At 45.9% G+C, this 18,215-nt stretch overlaps 1 protein-coding gene across 2 annotated transcripts in view; it reads left to right on the top strand.

Moving 5' to 3' along the window:
- Nucleotides 1–18,215, top strand: part of sap30bp (SAP30 binding protein) — a 36,922-nt gene that overhangs the window by 9,037 nt on the left and 9,670 nt on the right. For both annotated transcript variants that reach the window (XM_076266979.1, XM_076266978.1), the window contains exons 4-5: nt 7,121–7,163; nt 17,565–17,653. In XM_076266979.1, the coding sequence (XP_076123094.1) occupies nt 7,121–7,163; nt 17,565–17,653 (132 nt within the window). The remainder of the gene's footprint in view (nt 1–7,120; nt 7,164–17,564; nt 17,654–18,215) is intronic.

The following is an 18,215-nucleotide window of genomic DNA, read 5'->3' as shown; positions in this document are numbered from 1 at the left end:
TCATTGTTTATTGCCTGCAAGAAGTAAAGATTAACCCTGTCCATGTTAATGGCTGGGTGGAAACAAGATAGACAGTAGATAGAAGTCGGGGGTGTCTTAGTGTATTAGATGGCCTTGGTTGGTCCAATATTAGTGTTCAAGCTAGTGCCCTTCAGGGTCGAGGGGTAAGTCTAGAGGGTAAAAGCAGTTCTATGAATGGAATGCTTTTTGTGTGTGCATCTTTTCATCCTTAGCATCCAATCATCAAATTATCCATCGCTCCATGGTGGTGTGTGTGTGTGTGTGTGTGTGTGTGTGTGTGTGTGTGTGTGTGTGTGTGTGTGTGTGTGTGTGTGTGTGTGTGTGTGTGTGTGTGTGTGTGTGTGTGTGTGTGTGTGTGTGTGTGTGTGTGTGTGTGTGTGTGTGTGTGTGTGTGTGTGTGTGTGTGTGTGTGTGTGTGTGTGTGTGTGTGTGTGTGTGTGTGTGTGTGTGGGTGGGTGGGTGGGTGGTATGTCCAATCAGAGAGACTAATGTTTATAGCCTGTAGCAACAGTGACAGTAAAACACACTAATCCTCCTCTGGGGGAGGATCATAAGTCGCAGTGACGGCAGTACAGCTTCCTTAATGTGCGGATGTGCATTCATTAATGCTTAGCCTTTTGTGTGGTCTCACCCACACAGGGACCTCAGGGATTTCCCTGCCCAATATATCTCTGGTGCTCAGCTTTCCATAGGTGTGCCGCAGGCAGCTGGAGGTTGAGCATGAGTGTGTCAGTACTCTGCGTCCTTTAGTACGTGTTTTAGGACTGCACGTACATGTGTCCTAAGTGTTGTCAGAACTGTGAGTGGGTCAGTACTCTGAGTGTGTCAGTACTCTGCGTCCTTTAGTATGTGTTTTAGGACTGCATGTACATGTGTCCTAAGTGTTTTCAGTACTGTGAGTGTGTCAGTACTGTGAGTGTGTCAGTACTCTAGTACGTGTTTTAGGACTGCATGTACATGTGTCCTAAGTGTTTTCAGCGCTGTGTGTGTGTCAGTACTGTGAGTGTGTCAGTACTGTGAGTGTGTCAGTACTCTGGGTCCTTTAGTACATGTTTTAGGACTGCATGTATGTGTCCTAAGTGTTTTCAGCGTTGTGTGTGTGTCAGTACTGTGAGTGTGTCTGTACTCTAGTACGTGTGTTAGGACTGCATGTACCTGTGTCCTAAGTGTTGTCAGCGCCGTGTGTGTGGTAGGATGCAGTGGTGAATGGAGAGCTGGTGATGGATGGATGTGATGACACTCCTCAGTGTTCACTAGTGCAGAGAAGTTTAAATGTTTTTTGAACCTTTTACACACACACACAAACACACACAAAAATGTGTGGTGTCTACTTGACGATTGGGTCTCATCCATCCAGTTCCTAGTTAATCGAAGGAAAAGCTACTTTATTCTCTTAGTTTATTTTTTTATCAGACTCTGCGTGTGGCGTGTTTGTGTGTATCTGCCAAATCCCATAAGCATATTTGTGTACGCCACCCCCAGATGACTTAAACGCAGAGGAAAAATAGAGTAACTTCACTCGCAGTGCTGGGTGGAGAGCGTCTCTGCATTCCTTATGTTGGGTATAACAAATGAAGAAGGAATGGGGTGTATTTCAGCACAGGGACACTGGGGCAAATGAGGACTGGCTGGAGGAGAGCACTGGGGCAAATGAGGACTGGCTGGAGGAGAGCACTGGGGCAAATGAGGACTGGCTGGAGGAGAGCACTGGGGCAAATGAGGACTGGCTGGAGGAGAGTGTTGCAGTGGAGAGAAGTGATGGTGTAAATGATGACTGTGCTGGCTGAGGGCACAGTGGGGGGGTACTGAATGAACCACTCAAGAGGGAGGAGAACCAGGACAGGCTGCATTAGAGGAAGCCGATTTGTCCAAAACATTCTGAGAAGTGTGTGTGTGTGTGGGGGGGGGGGGGGGGGGGGGGTGCTGCAACTTGCAACAAAATATTTAGAAATCCTGTTGATGACTAGCTGGATAGTTTCAAAATGAAACCCTTCATTTGTGTGACTAAATGAATCATAAACCATTCTATTCAGTGCATTAATACATATCATAATTGATACATTAAAGTGACATGTTCAACACACAGGGCTGATTTCCGAACATAGATTGAGCCCTTGTGCTAGTCTAAAGGCTCTTTCTGGGTGGAGATCTCCAGGTTGATGATAACCAGGCTTAATCCAAGTCTGGGGAACAGGCCCAGTCTTGAACAAAGCAGTCTTCGACCAAAATTGCATTGCATTGCACACGTTTGTGTTCAAGTGAGGAATAGCCTATGGCTCAGTATCACAAGATTGGCATTTATCGACAAAGTTCTGTTCTGTCTGCTTTCGTAATTGTCTACGTAATGGACATAGCATTGCTGTGGGCATTAATGATCAGTAGGAAGTGAAGAAATGTCTTTTAGCACGTCATGTAGTCAATCGCAGCTCATTGCAAACTTCACTATTGTGCTGTAATGTAAATTGTACTTAATTTGATTTGGGAACTGAAGTTAGCCAAGTCTCCTTTTGCAAAGCTGACATGTTTCCTCTTAAATAGCTGTATTCGGTTATTTAGTGATTATGCAATAATAGGCTAATAAATCTTTTTCCGGGTCCAACGGCTTTCAAAGCCGCTCGGTTTTCTCCATAGACAGTAAAATAAACTATGTTTCTGCTATTCAGTGCAGCCTTTAAGAACATTGCCATCCTACTACTCCCTTGTTGCCTCAACCTAATAAAACCCTATTTTTTGCGGAAGCCTGCACGCAACCCTTGATTGTATCATCTGGCTGCACAGCTACAGTAATTGCTGTTAAAGTTAAGCGGTTTTGTTTTACTCTCAATAAAACGGAGGTGATGGTGACCAGGTTTATAAGTTGCAAAAAATGGCTGGCTGCGCTAGTAAACATTTTTTTTTGACCAAAAAGCTGTTGGGCCCGTGACATCGGACTTAACAACCCAATAGCAGATGAGCACATGCCCTGGTCAACTCTGCCTCTTTGCAGTGCAGCTGAAGAGATTTAAATATTTTGGATGATGCTTATGTTAACCTTCTGTCATTTTGCTGCAAAACAAATGACATCAGAAACTCTAGTTACTTCATAGCCTATTCCCAAGAGAACCCTTTTCTATGTCTAATGAGCTAGTTAATCTGTGCAAAAATCTGGTTAATGACGTAACTGACTAATTGTTAAATTAGATCCTTGATTAGATTAGACCCAAGATCCTTGAATTAGTTGGCTACAGTTTTTATAGTTGATTAAGTCGATTAGTTTTTGCAGCCCTAGTGTGTGTATGCATCCAAGTGTGTGTGTGTTTGTGTGTGGTTGTGTGTGTAGATAGATAGATACTTTATTAATCCCCAGGGGAAATTCAAGATTGTGTGTGTGGTTGTGTGTGTGTGGTTGTGTCAGGGTTCTGTCCCAGGCTCTCTAAATCAGTCCTGTGGTGAACACGCAACACAATACACAGTGATTGACTGTCCTGGGAGCAGTCTGTGTGTGAAATCTGGGCAGTGCCCCTGAGGAAACACACACACTCAAAGGGTTCTGCCACATGCTGAGTTGGCAAGTTGGAATTCTGTTTGTGTGAAGATCACCATCACGATCGCAGAAAAACATTCACACCTGTAAAATAAAATGTAGAAATTCACATACTCATTCTTATACAAGTGCATAGAATTATGGCCACATGCCTGAATTCAGTAGCATTCAACCAGACATTCACACACACACACACGCGCGCACGCACACACACACACACACAGGCAGTCACACACACTTTCTCCCTCTCACACACACACACACACACACAGGCAGTCACACTCACTTTCTCCCTCTCACACACACACACACAGGCAGTCACACTCACTTTCTCCCTCTCACACACAATACTTCAATACTTTGTTTTGGCTCCTTTCCTTTCTCCTGAGAACAATTCTTTGGATGTGCCCTTGCTGTTGCTAGGTAACCTGAGGGGGCAGTGTGTGTGTGTGTGTGTGTGATGCCAGTGAATAGAGGCACTGTTTCTTTCTGCTGAACCTGCGCGGTGCCTGGTGTTGGCAAGGCCAGGCAGTCGCATAACGAAGCTTCTCAGACTGCCCTTATCTGCACACAAGCCTTGCGCTTGGACAGGAAACGGCCAGGAAGCCTTTTGTCTGGAAGCGCAACACTCATTTTACACACTATCACCTCTGAGCTTATTAAATGCATATTATCATTTAATTGGAAATTATTCCATCGTTGTAAATGACTAGGTAAAGGACACATGCACAGGCATGACATTAGCAAAGGATCAGTACCATCACTTTCCCTAATCCCAGTTGTGCCCAGATTAAGCGTGCCGGGTCTTTAATTGTTCCCTAATCCCTGTAGTGCCCAGATTAAGCGTGCACAGTCTTTAATCGTTGTTGTACTTGTTCACGTTTGGGCTTGTACACCCAGCGCTTTGGTCAGTCAGTGCAGCCAAGCCAGGATTTGGCCTCTCTGGTGGCGTGTACTTTACACCGAGAGACTCTTTTGTCTCCGAAACACGAATTTTCTTTTGCTAATGTTAGTGAGTGTTAAAAAAACAGCAGATGGAAAATGGTTGCCTAAGTGTTAGCTAGATAGTTAGCTTCCTGGTGATACCAGATGGAAAATGGTTGCCTACGTGTTAGCTAGATAGTTAGCTTCCTGGCAAAGCATAGACAGGTAACTAAGCAACAACCCATTGTTGAACAAAACACAACCACAAAAGTTAAACTATGTTTAACTGTTAGCGCCAGGCGTCTCGTGTGTTTTTTTTTTCTGCTTGTTGTATGCTCAAATAAACACAAGGTGCGTGTTCCACAGAGAACCGATTAAAATCGGGCATCCAGAGAACCACCTTAGTGCCTCACTCTCACACAGCCGGTTCCAAAGACCTCAGACCAGTGTTTTCCTTTTGGATGTCTCTGGAGGCATTTGATGGCATTGCTGTGTGTGTGTGTGTGTGTGACTGTGACTGACACAGGTGCACTGGGTGTAAAGCAGAAGCAAACACCATAAAGCGGTGCATGTCGATACACTAGACGTTACACTCCCACTGTTTATTGCATCCTTTCAGCCTCTTACGGCCATCAGCAGGCAGAACATCTGGCGGCCGCAGCCTGGGGACAAAACTGTGGACCAGAGGAAGTAGTTCACAGGGCACAGACACAGGGCAGGCACCCCAACACCAGGTGGGGGAGAGGGGCCGGCACCCTAAACATCAGGCGTGGGGCGCTTCAAGCATCAGCCGAGAGCGTCCACCCTAAACATCTAAAGCCGGGCAGACACTGAGTTTATTTATAGCTGCGATATGGAAATTGCATTACTCAGTTCAGTCGGGACACACTTGCTTTCCTCACACTGTACGTTCGACTACAAGACATCATAAAAAAATTTAAATCTGATGACTGAAATCCACTGGGATCAAACCCTTGTTGGAACATTAATTGTGGCTTGGACATTGTGAGCAGATGGGACAGGATTCCGACCTGATTAAAGAGTTTGTTAGATCTGACTAGAGTGTGTGTGAACAGAACACCCCAAACATTAGATGACGAGTACCCAGGATGCATGAACATTAGTCAAGGGCATCCCAAATATTAGGGCAGGTTTCACACTCATGAGATGAGGGCATCCCAAACATTAGGGCAGGTTTCACACTCATGAGATGAGGGCGTCCCAAACATTAAACGTACGTATGAATGGGCAGCATGAGGGGGCTTCCTGAACCTTAGATTAGTGACCATATAAACACATGCTCTAACTGACCAATTCTCTACCCCCCATGTGTTCATATAGATTAGTGACCATATGAACACATGCTCTAACTGACCAATTCTCTACCCCCCCCCCCCCCCCCCATGTGTTCATATAGATTAGTGACCATATGAACACATGCTCTAACTGACCAATTCTCTACCCCCCCATATAGATTAGTGACCATATGAACACATGCTCTAACTGACCAATTCTCTACCCCCCCATATAGATTAGTGACCATATGAACACATGCTCTAACTGACCAATTCTCTACCCCCCATGTGTTCATATAGATTAGTGACCATATGAACACATGCTCTAACTGACCAATTCTCTACCCCCCATGTGTTCATATAGATTAGTGACCATATGAACACATGCTCTAACTGACCAATTCTCTACCCCCCCCCCCCCCCCCATGTGTTCATATAGATTAGTGACCATATGAACACATGCTCTAACTGACCAATTCTCTACCCCCCCCCCCCCCCCCCATGTGTTCATATAGATTAGTGACCATATGAACACATGCTCTAACTGACCAATTCTCTACCCCCCATGTGTTCATATAGATTAGTGACCATATGAACACATGCTCTAACTGACCAATTCTCTACCCCCCATGTGTTCATATAGATTAGTGACCATATGAACACATGCTCTAACTGACCAATTCTCTACCCCCCCCCCCCCCCATGTGTTCATATAGATTAGTGACCATATGAACACATGCTCTAACTGACCAATTCTCTACCCCCCATGTGTTCATATAGATTAGTGACCATATGAACACATGCTCTAACTGACCAATTCTCTACCCCCCATGTGTTCATATAGATTAGTGACCATATGAACACATGCTCTAACTGACCAATTCTCTACCCCCCCCCCCCCCCCCCATGTGTTCATATAGATTAGTGACCATATGAACACATGCTCTAACTGACCAATTCTCTACCCCCCCCCCCCCCATGTGTTCATATAGATTAGTGACCATATGAACACATGCTCTAACTGACCAATTCTCTACCCCCCATGTGTTCATATAGATTAGTGACCATATGAACACATGCTCTAACTGACCAATTCTCTACCCCCCATGTGTTCATATAGATTAGTGACCATATGAACACATGCTCTAACTGACCATATGAACACATGCTCTAACTGACCAATTCTCTACCCCCCCGCCCTCTTTTGCCCTCTCTCCCTCTCGCATCTGTCTCACTTTTTCCTCGTTCTCTCTCTCTCTCTCTCTCTCTCTCTCTCTCTCTCTCTCTCTCTCTCTCTCTCTCTCTCTCTCTCTCTCTCTCTCTCTCCTTCCCTTTCCTCGCTTTCTCTTTCTAACAGGAAATCTCAGAGGTGGAGAAAAGGGACCCGAATGAACTTGTAGGTGAGTGGCTGTTTTTTCTGTCTTACACACACACACACACACACACACACACACACTACAGTAGCCTAATGCCTGGTCACTTTACAGCTGGTGCTTGAGAGATATGTGTAGGCAGCCTCTATTTGTCGACTTGTAAAGACTTTGAGAGGCCGTTTCAACATCACCTCTATAGCTGGCAGTCTTGGTGTCTGTCAACAGCTTGTCAACGCTTCAGAACCCCCCCCCCACACCCCCCCCCCCCCCCACACCCTCACCACCCCTACACCCTCACCACCCCTACACCCTCACCCCCAGGTGCAATGTCTGTCTCCACAGAGCTTATCAGGGATCGTTATGTAGTCCGTCATCAGTGTAAAATAGCATGATTATTTTCTTTGGCTGTGGATCTGTCGATTTGGCCTGTCGATTTCTCAGGTGTGCTGAGTGGCTTGGCCTGGCTTGGCTTGACCCACCCACACCCACACCCACACACACACACACACATACACACACACACACACACACACACACACACCCACACACACACCAGCCCAGCATGAGTCAGTCATTAATCAGGACTTTACACAATACAGTCCAGGCGGGTCCTCACACCAACACCATAAAAGACAGGAAGTCACCTTGGCTGAATCAAATGCCCTCTCGGAATATCAACACTCACACACCCAAAGTTTGTGTGTGTGTGTGTGTGTGGGGGGGGGGGGGGTATGTATGTGTCTGACCGTTTGATCATTCATATTAAGGTGTGTTTTTTTGTTGACTCATCAACAGTACTAAGACTAAGTAACAGTACCTGAACTGTGTGTTTAGGTAGTACCTCTATTGACACATTGATCAGAAAATAAGGTGTGTGTGTGTGTGTGTGTGTGATCCAGCAACATTTCACAGGATATGAGTGGTGCAGGACGGGGTGTGTCTTCTACTCAGCTTTTTCTTCTTTTCTTTTTTTTACTAAAAACTGTGTGTGTGTTCTTGCGTGTGTGTGTTGAAGGGGATGTTTGGTATTTATGTAACTGATATTCTACCGCTGAAGATTTGCCCCCCACTCACTCCTTCCCCAGTGGCAGCCTCCCGCGAGACCTCAGCAACACTTCACACACCGCACAAGCATAGGCGTTTGTTTATTTTTATTTTAGCCTTTATTTTCACGGATGACCGGAGTGCCAAATGGCCTAAACCGGAATCCGAAGGGCTCGTTGGCAAAGATCTGGAATGTTCCACATTTCCATGTTGTCTTTGTTATTGTGCTGCTACTGCTGCTGCCGTTCCCTTCGCTGTCTTGTTAAAATGTCAGCGGCTTTGTGCAAAAGGTCTCACGCGAGCTGCTTAAAGATGGGCTTTGTACATGACACACAAAGACTGCGCTGATTTGGGCTTTTCTTCTGCTCTTTTCCTCCTTCTATCCTCCCATCTTTTCCTCTGGCGGGCTGGCTGGGGGCGTGAGTGAACAGTGCCGCCAGTCATCCTCTCCTCTCCTCTCCTCTCCTCTCCTCTCGTCTCGTCTCCTCTCCTCTGTCAGGCCCTCTATGCCCTCTCTCTTGTTGTTGTGCGGCTCACCAGCCGGCCAGGCCGTCCGTCTCTGAGGACATGAAGCCGACGCCTGCCCGCCCGGAACATGCCGGCCGTCTGAGTCAGAAAGCTTATAGCTGGAGCCCAGTTAGTAAGCATACAGTGTTGGCCGACTCAGAGAGTATACAGTTTTACCTCATTATCATGGCCCCCTTCAGAAATGTAGTAGTTGCTCAGAACGAGAAGCGTTGGCCCTTCATCTGCGTTGGTTTTGAACGTTTCAGGTTGAAATGGTCTATATGAGCCAGTTTGCTGACGCGGGTGAGTCTTGATGACTTTGCGCTTGCTTTGCACTTTCCTGCTGGTCTAGTCTGGTCATCAGGGGTGCAGTCGTGGCCTACTGGTTAGCGCTTCGGACTTGTAACCGGAGGGTTGCCGGTTTGAACCCCGATCAGTAGGCACGTCTGAAGTGCCCTTGAGCAAGGCACCTAACCCCTCACTTCTCCCCGAGCGCTGCTGTTGTTGCAGGCAGCTCACTGAGCCGGGATTAGTGTGTGCTTCACCTCACTGTGTGTTCACTGTGTGCTGAGTGTGTTTCACTAATTCACGGATTGGGATAAATGCAGAGACCAAATTTCCCTCACAGGATCAAAAGAGTATATATACTTATACTTATACATATCACCAAGAACAGGGGCCTCTCAGGAAGCTACCAGCATTAGCCGCCCCTAGAAAGCGAACAGTCTTGGGCAACCTCAGAAAGCAGCTTTATAAAGCTTCAGCAGAACAGCTTATGCTCATCAGGAAGCTATTGTTAAAGAAAACAGACAGACAAACACACACACACACACAGACACACACACACATAAAAAAACAAGCAATCACATAAACAAACAATGCATTGGGCCTTCAGAAAGCTCTTGCAGCATTGCCCAATCAGATGAGTGCCCGTATAAAGTCTTCCTTCAGCAGCTCTGGTGGAGCCCTCTGAGTCCCAGCCGCGGCCCCACCCTGATGTGCTGTCGTCCTGCCAGAGGGACGTCGAGTGGGCCAGAAGCGAGGGAGGGAGGAGGGGGGAGGGATGGAGGGAGGGAGGGAGGGAGGGTGAGGGGGGTGACTCATGCAGATGCAGATACACATGCATGCTCTGCTCAAACACGCTGGATCTGGGAAGGGCTAGCCAAAAATAAGCTTACTCTGTGCTTCCTGTGTTTCCATTCCAGCATTGCCATACAGGGATGGGCAGCATTTATGATGCATGGATTTAAAATACAAAATAGTATGCTGTCATTTGTATTTTATTGGCTTGAAGAAAATGGCTTTGCATTTTGTATCACAATACTTTATAGGTGTGTAGTTTATAAGGTTTTGTATGGGTTGCTGATGGGTTGACGATGCAGCCTCTGACTGGTGCTGACTTAGTAATTTGCCCAGACTTGTTCCAAATATTGAGATTCAGGAAGATGATCCAGAACAAGATGAGTAATGTGTAAGTTGCTCACGCACACAATACACTCCCTCTCATACCAACCTCAAGTGTCTTGAGAACTTTAATTATCCAATCGGAACACATGGAACTCGTTATGTGGTGGCCCTGCAATATTGCTCAAATAGTTGCACCATGTATCACCTAAAGCAACACCATGAGAATTTCATATCTTTGTCCTGTATTTTGTAGTTTATGTTGCTGCTGCCATATGATCCAGGACACTCTGGCAATCTGGCAGGCATTGACATGTTCATGTTTTATGTTTTTAGTGTTGTAACGTAACCTGCGTTGCCCGTGCCTCTCCTTGCTGGGGCCATAGAATCTGATCACACTTGTGTTTTAGTGACTCTTAATGCTTTCTTAGTGCATAATGGAATCTGATCACACTTGTGTTTTAGTGACTCTTAATGCTTTCTTAGTGCATAATGGAATCTGATCACACTTGTGTTTTAGTGACTCTTAATGCTTTCTTAGTGCATAATGGCAGCAGAAGTACGGTAGTTTGTGATTGTGCAGTGTTATCTTACGGTCCCATTGTGCCAATGATGAGGAGCTCCTGCCCCTAGGAACCAGTCCTGTCCAATCCCATGGCTCTTGGCTGTCAATCCTGTCCAATCCCATGGCTCTTAGCTGTCACAGTCCTGTCCAATACCATGGCTCTTGGGTGTCCACAGGGCACTGGAGCGCTCTGCGCTCAGGATGTGGGCAGACATTTATATAGACCCTTTCAGCAGCATAACCAAGCATGGGCGTTCCTACGGCATTTCCAGTGGCACAGAAAGCATAAGATAATAGAAAATATACTTTATTGTCCCTCAAGGAGAAATTTGTCTTGGGCTGTAAAGTGCCTTCTCTGTAAACAGCAATCACATACATGCAGGACAACAATCACATACAAGCAGGACATGGCTCTGATACAGGGAGAAAAAAGCCCTTAAATTAAAAAAAAGGAAAAATAGATTTTTAAAATGTATGTTTCCTTCCTTTTCTTGTTTTTATTGAGTAGAGCCACCGACGTAGGGAGGAAGGACTTAAACTCCTATAGCTAATGGCCCTAAACCGCTTTCCTGATGGCAGTAGCTCGTATTCGGTATGGAGAATATGAGTTGGGTCATCGAGAATTTTATGTGCCTGGTTTACCATCACCTTTTCAAAAATGGATTGAAGGGATGGGTAATCCCTTCTGTTCATTACCTTCATCGCTGTTTTTACTAATCTCTCCACCTTAGATTTAGGCCCTGTCCACACGTACGAAACCGATCTTTTTTTCCTCCGTCTTCCCTGAAACCGCATCAAGAATATTTGCGTCCAAACGGATCCATCTCAACACGACTCAACACGTTACTTCATAGCCCAGGCCTATAGGTGGCACTGTTTCTTTACAGAAATTGACCAAAACTTGCGCTTTACAAACAGACAGAATAGGCTACGACCAAATGGCTAGTGCAAGGAAACCAGAATTGTTTGTGTGGACTGATGGTGAACTGTCAACTGTAGTCACCTGTAAAACTAATAAACTTTATTTTACGGTTTGTGAAGGGTGCAGTCCCGTCCATTATTTGGCTAATGCAGGTAGGCCTACTAATCACCTTTACTTTCTTTGGTTGTAGGATAGTCCGTGATTCACATTAGTTTTGGCTATCACTGCAATTAGGCTACTAAACGCAGGCTTACCCAAGTTCTAGGCTATTCTGTCGCCACATTTATACTATTGCTATAAAACCTTCGTTAACAGTCAATACTTTTGCCTGCATCAAATCGCGCATTCGCGTGTGCTACCATCGGCTTAACGTGAGTTCTAAGCGTCTTTGTATGCTTATATCTGATTTCACTCGACTGTGAATGCATGTATATATGTTGTAAGACATGTAAAATAAATGAATGACACTGGCACTACGCACAAATTAATGTAGCCTAAACTTACACCGCACTTTCCTAATAACTTAAGTTCTCTCGCGTCACTGACAGTAGCTAGAATGCATAAAAAAACACCGGGAAAAACAGTGTTCAGTCCACCAAGTCATAAGCTATCGGCGCTGCGCAGCACCAGTTGTGATATTTATCTTACGGAGTGTAATCGTAGGTAATGTCATGTATGAAAACTAGTATTGTTAGGCAATACTACAAGTGCAAGTCCAGGGCAGCTGAGGTGTGGCAATGACATCATCGCAAGCAGGATGTGCGGTTTCGCTGTCTAAACGAATTCAAACGGGCTACGGTTTCAGATTTCTCCACTCTGGGACCAGGTTGCAGAAAGGTGCGGTTTCGGGCAGTGCGTTTACAGGATTCGTTTGGACGCTCGGCCAAGACGAAGCAAAACCTCTGCGTTTAACCTAAAAAGCGTCTCCGTGTGGACGGGCCCTTAAGCTGTACTGTGAGTGGGCCAAACCAGGCAGCCATACCATATCTGATTAAACCTTCCAATACAGCATTGTAGAAGAGTATCATAATGTTGGTACTTACACCAAACAGTCTCAACCTGCGTAAGAAGAGTAGTCTCTGGCCCAGCTTGGCACAGAGACACTCTACCTGCACATTCCATTTTAGTTGATTGTTAATATGTATTCCTAGGTACTTATAGGACGCTACTTGCTCAATCTTTATGTCTCCTATAACTACAGGGTTATGGGATCCCACTTTCTTTGGGTCGAAAGAGCTGTATTAAGTTTAAGATGATTTCTCTCACACCAGTCCCGAAAGGAGCTGATTTCATTAAAATACGTTAGGAGACTGTCACCCGTTTTTAATAAACTAAGAATGATTGTATCATCTGAATATTTGATTATATAATACTTTTCTTCTCTGCTCCTGCAATCATTAGTATAGAGTGTGAAAAGGATGGGTGAACTCACTGCCCCTTGTGGTATCCCTATGTTTAAAGTTTTAAAGTCGACATTTTGTAGAGCCTTACGCTATAGTCCGATTCATCTTTATTTCATAGTATCTGCGTTGGTTCAACCGGAAACCCTCTAGGAACAGATTTAAATGGTCTATGAGCCAGATTCCTGACGCGGGGGAGTCTTAATGGCGTTGCACTTGCTTTGCGCTCTAGGAACAGATTTAAATGGTCTATGAGCCAGATTCCTGACGCGGGGGAGTCTTAATGACGTTGCACTTGCTTTGCGCTCTAAGAACAGATTTAAATGGTCTATGAGCCAGATTCCTGACGCGGGGGAGTCTTAATGACGTTGCACTTGCTTTGCGCTCTAGGAACAGATTTAAATGGTCTATGAGCCAGATTCCTGACGCGGGGGAGTCTTAATGACGTTGCACTTGCTTTGCGCTCTAGGAACAGATTTAAATGGTCTATGAGCCAGATTCCTGACGCGGGGGAGTCTTAATGACGTTGCACTTGCTTTGCGCTCTAGGAACAGATTTAAATGGTCTATGAGCCAGATTCCTGACGCGGGGGAGTCTTAATGACGTTGCACTTGCTTTGCGCTCTAGGAACAGATTTAAATGGTCTATGAGCCAGATTCCTGACGCGGGGAGTCTTAATGACGTTGCACTTGCTTTGCGCTCTAGGAACAGATTTAAATGGTCTATATGAGCCAGATTCCTGACGCGGGGGAGTCTTAATGACGTTGCACTTGCTTTGCGCTCTAGGAACAGATTTAAATGGTCTATGAGCCAGATTCCTGACGCGGGGGAGTCTTAATGACGTTGCACTTGCTTTGCGCTCTCCTGCTGGTCTGGTCTGGTCTGGTCTGGTCTGGTCTGGTCTGGGGTATCCCCACCGCTGCCTACATCCCGTTAACGTTAGCAGGAACACTTAGCAGGAACAGATAACATCAGCTGTGTGTCTGAGTAAGCCTTCAGACAGGCAGGCCGTAGGGATGCATTTACGCCTTCATGCCTTTACCTTCCCATGTGATTCAGCTATGCTGCTGCTTGCTGCTGATGCTGCTGCAGTTCAGGCATGCCCTGTCAGGTCCGTCAGCGTCCTCCGGGAATGCCTGATGTTCCCACATTCTCCCGTCCTGAGTGTGCCTGCCTGCCTGCCTGTCTCCCTGTCTCCCTGTGTGCCGATGTGTAGCTTAGGGGGGTGAAGTTTATGTGTGTGTGTGCGTGTGTTTGGGTGCGGTACTGCCGCAGATGAGTGATGTCTGAAGCGAGCCAGGATCTGTGAGACACGCCCTGGTCCACGCCCTGCGTTCTTGCACTGCCTACCCACAATGCAGTGCTCCGTGCTGAGGCATGGGGAGTTCAGGGGGAAGTCACCTGTGGCCTGTCTCAACTAGTGCGCTCCGAGGGGCCGGCTCTGGCCCGCCTGTGGACACACACAGGCTCTCAGTTGACGCTTTACACTCTGTCACACACATGCTCTCTCACTCCCTCTCTCACACTCTGTCTCTCTCACTCCCTCTCTCACACTCTGTCTCTCTCACTCCCTCTCTCTCACTCCCTCTCTCTCACTCTGTCTCTTACACTCTGTCTCTTACACTCCCTCTCTCACACTCTGTCTCTTACACTCCCTCTCTCACACTCCCTCTCTCACACTCTCTCTCACTCTGTCTCTTACACTCCCTCTCTCACTCTGTCTCTTACACTCTGTCTCTTACACTCCCTCTCTCACACTCTGTCTCTCTCACTCCCTCTCTTTCACTCTGTCTCTTACACTCCCTCTCTCACACTCTGTCTCTTACACTCCCTCTCTCACACTCCCTCTCTCACACTCTCTCTCACTCTGTCTCTTACACTCCCTCTCTCACACTCTCTCTCACTCCCTCTCTCACACTCTCTCTCTCTCTCACACACATGCTCTCTCACTATCTTTCACACTCTCTCCCTCTCTCACTCTCTCTCTCCCATCCTCTCTCACACACACGCTCTCTCACTCTCTCCCTCTCTCTTTCTCTCTCTCTCTCCCCTACCCTTCATCTCTCACTCTCTCTCTCTTTTTCCCCTGTTCACCCTCTCATTATTTCTCTCTCCTTTCTCTGTGTGCTTCTCTTGCTACTTGTTTGTCTCAATCTTGCTCTTTCTTTCTTTCTCCCTTTCTTTCTTTCTTTCTTTCTCTCTCTCTCTCTTTCTTTCTTTCTTTCTTTCTTTCTTTCTTTCTTTCTGTCTCTCGCTTGCTCCATATGTCTGTTTCTCTGCTCACTGTCCCCCCCCCACCACACCCCTCCTTCTCTATCTGTCTGCTTTCACATGCACATATGCTCAAACACACAGCTCAGCAGATTCCGCTGTGTGGAGTTGTTTTGAAGCTGCGTCATGTGTCTGTCTGTGTCTGTGTGTGAGATTCATAAGGTTCACCCATCACGTTTTGCTGGTGATCAACATTTGAGTATATTTCTTCATTGTTGCGTAAATTTATATATATGGGTTCTAAATTAACACCCGCCAAATGCGGGTTAAAATTAATTTTGGCGGGTGTTAATAAAAACGTACTAGCCAGTTTGGCCGGTGATGCATGAGGCATTACGTGCATGATACATAAGTCTCTGTTCTCGGTCATATATCCCCCTGGCAGTACTTCCTACTTTTCATGAGTGGAACCAGCGCGAGCGAATGGAGCGTCTACCAGAAAACTCAAGGAATTAGAAGAAGGAACGGAGCCAGAGCAGGGAGCAGAGACTGAACGAGGAGGGAGTTAGCCAGTAAAGTAAAAAGTACATAACACATAAATGGGGGGGAGGGGGGGGGGGCTGAGGTCATGTAGCGGAGTCAGCAAAACCTGAAGCAGCTAGATCGTTTATTTTATTGTCTATGGAGTAAGCTGAAGATGGAGAGGAACGTGAGGCGAAAATTATCAGTTTTAAAAAGTTGCCTGATCAGTGATCACCACCACCACACGCATCACGCACTGCGTAGGGCACCGAGAGACAGAGGAGGGACCAACATTTAGCCAATAAAAAGGTAGCTGTACTGCTGTACTAACTGTTTTTCACTCTTGTTAGAGAAAGTATACAATGTCAACATGCACCAACAGAATGCATCATAAAGATAATACTTTTCCGGTCCTCTCTAACATTGTAGGCCCTATGCTAGCCTACTCCATTTAAAGGGAAACTTGGCAGGATTTCCCCCTCTGCTGGAGAAATTGTGCATTATGCTATTTCAAACTGTGGAAAAGGCTAACGATAAAGCACATGGATTTATTTACAAGCTAGCAAAACGGTTAGCAGGTTCGGCAGACAATGTGGAATGTGGGAAGGTAAGAAACACGATTTAAAACAAGTTTCTTGTTTCTTACTTCTCTTTCCGGGACAGTAGTCTCAATGTTGCAAGGCTGGTTTTCCGCCTGGGGACGCTAGGGGCAGCGGGAAAAGTCACAATTTTCACCGGAACAGGTCATTTAACCATCCAAATGATTTCTAAACGGGTTTATTACGTTGAAATAGTTGCCAAGTTCCCCTTTAATTGAGAACGCGTCTGAGCATGCAGGAGAGGGAGAGAAAACAGTGGCAGATAGATAGATAGATAGATAGATAGATAGATAGAGATCCCAAACATGAAATGAAGTAGTGTTTACACTTTCTGTGTATATTTTGTGGTATATTCATGCCAACAATGTTACAGTAATAAAATGATCAAATGCATTCAGTGAGACTCATCTCATAAACTCATAATTCTCCGGAATTTCACCGGAAAAAAAATTGGCTAGTAGAAATTCTGATTGGCTTTAGAAAGTTACCAGCCACATTGGCTGGTGATCCAAAAAGTTAATTTAGAACCCTGTGTATATATATATATATAAAATATAAGTATAAATATAATGAAAGCTTAAATTATAACTCTGTAAGCGTTCCCACCATGAGTAAAATTCCATGTCTTAGTCATAAGAGAGCCTGTAATTAACAGATGGTTAGATGAGCAGCTAGTTTTCCTGGCTCCTGGATTAAACCTTAATTCTAGTCCCAGACTAAAAGGGCGTTTTCAGTGGAGATTGTCATTAAGGTTCTCCTCTAGTCTGGGACTAGTCCTCGGTCCGTGTGTGTGTGTGTGTGTGTGAGATTCATAAACAGTCAGTGGAGATTGTCATTAAAGTACTCCTCTAGTCTGGGACTAGTGCTCGGTCCATGTCTGTGTGTGTGTGCTGGGACTAGTGCTCGGTCCATGTCTGGGGAAACTGGACACAGTGTTTATCCCAGTAGCAGACTTCCATCTCCAGCTGATGAATATATAAATTTTTATTTAAAACTAACACAACAAGGTCAAACAGATATCGTCATTGAAGAACAGTTTCGTTGCGCAAATTATATTGCACTATAAAGATGTGTCAGCTATATACAGCAAATCTCTCTCTGTAGTAGAACTATAATCATCCGTGCATGCACATCCATGCATCCGTTCTCTATGTAGTATAACTATAATCATCTGTGTGTGTGTGTGTGTGTGTGTGTGCGCGTGTGTGTGCGCGTTTCACTGACCAGTATTCTGATGTGGTGGTCTCTCCACAGCCCTCTTCTCAGAGAAGGTGCGGAACATGTCTCCCGATGACATCAGAATCCCCCCAGAGCCACAAGGACGCTGTTCCAGTCAGCTACAGGTGTGTTCTATCTCCCTCACACACACACACACACACACACACACACACACACACTGTTCCAGTCAGCTACAGGTGTGTTATATCTCCCTCACACACACACACACACACACACACACACACACACACACACACACACACTGTTCCAGTCAGCTACAGGTGTGTTCTATCTCCCTCACACACACACACACACACACACACACACACACACACACACACACACACACTGTTCCAGTCAGCTACAGGTGTGTTCTATCTCCCTCACACACACACACACACACACACACACACACACACACACACACACACACACACACACTGTTCCAGTCAGCTACAGGTGTGTTCTATCTCCCTCACACACACACACACACACACACACTGTTCCAGTCAGCTACAGGTGTGTTCTATCTCCCTCACACACACACACACACACACACACACACACACACACACACACACACACACACTGTTCCAGCCAGCTACAGGTGTGTTCTATCTCCCTCACACACACACACACACACACACACACACACACACACACACACACACACACACACACACACAC

This window comes from Alosa pseudoharengus, unplaced genomic scaffold, assembly GCF_046254945.1.
Source record: "Alosa pseudoharengus isolate Yale_2024_CS ecotype anadromous, Long Island Sound unplaced genomic scaffold, YU_APseudo_1.1 YU_APseudo_1.1_scf_4, whole genome shotgun sequence".
Lineage (NCBI taxonomy): Eukaryota > Metazoa > Chordata > Actinopteri > Clupeiformes > Clupeidae > Alosa > Alosa pseudoharengus.
The sequence above is the reverse complement of the archived record's forward strand: the minus strand, read 5'-3'. Positions and strand labels throughout refer to the sequence as shown.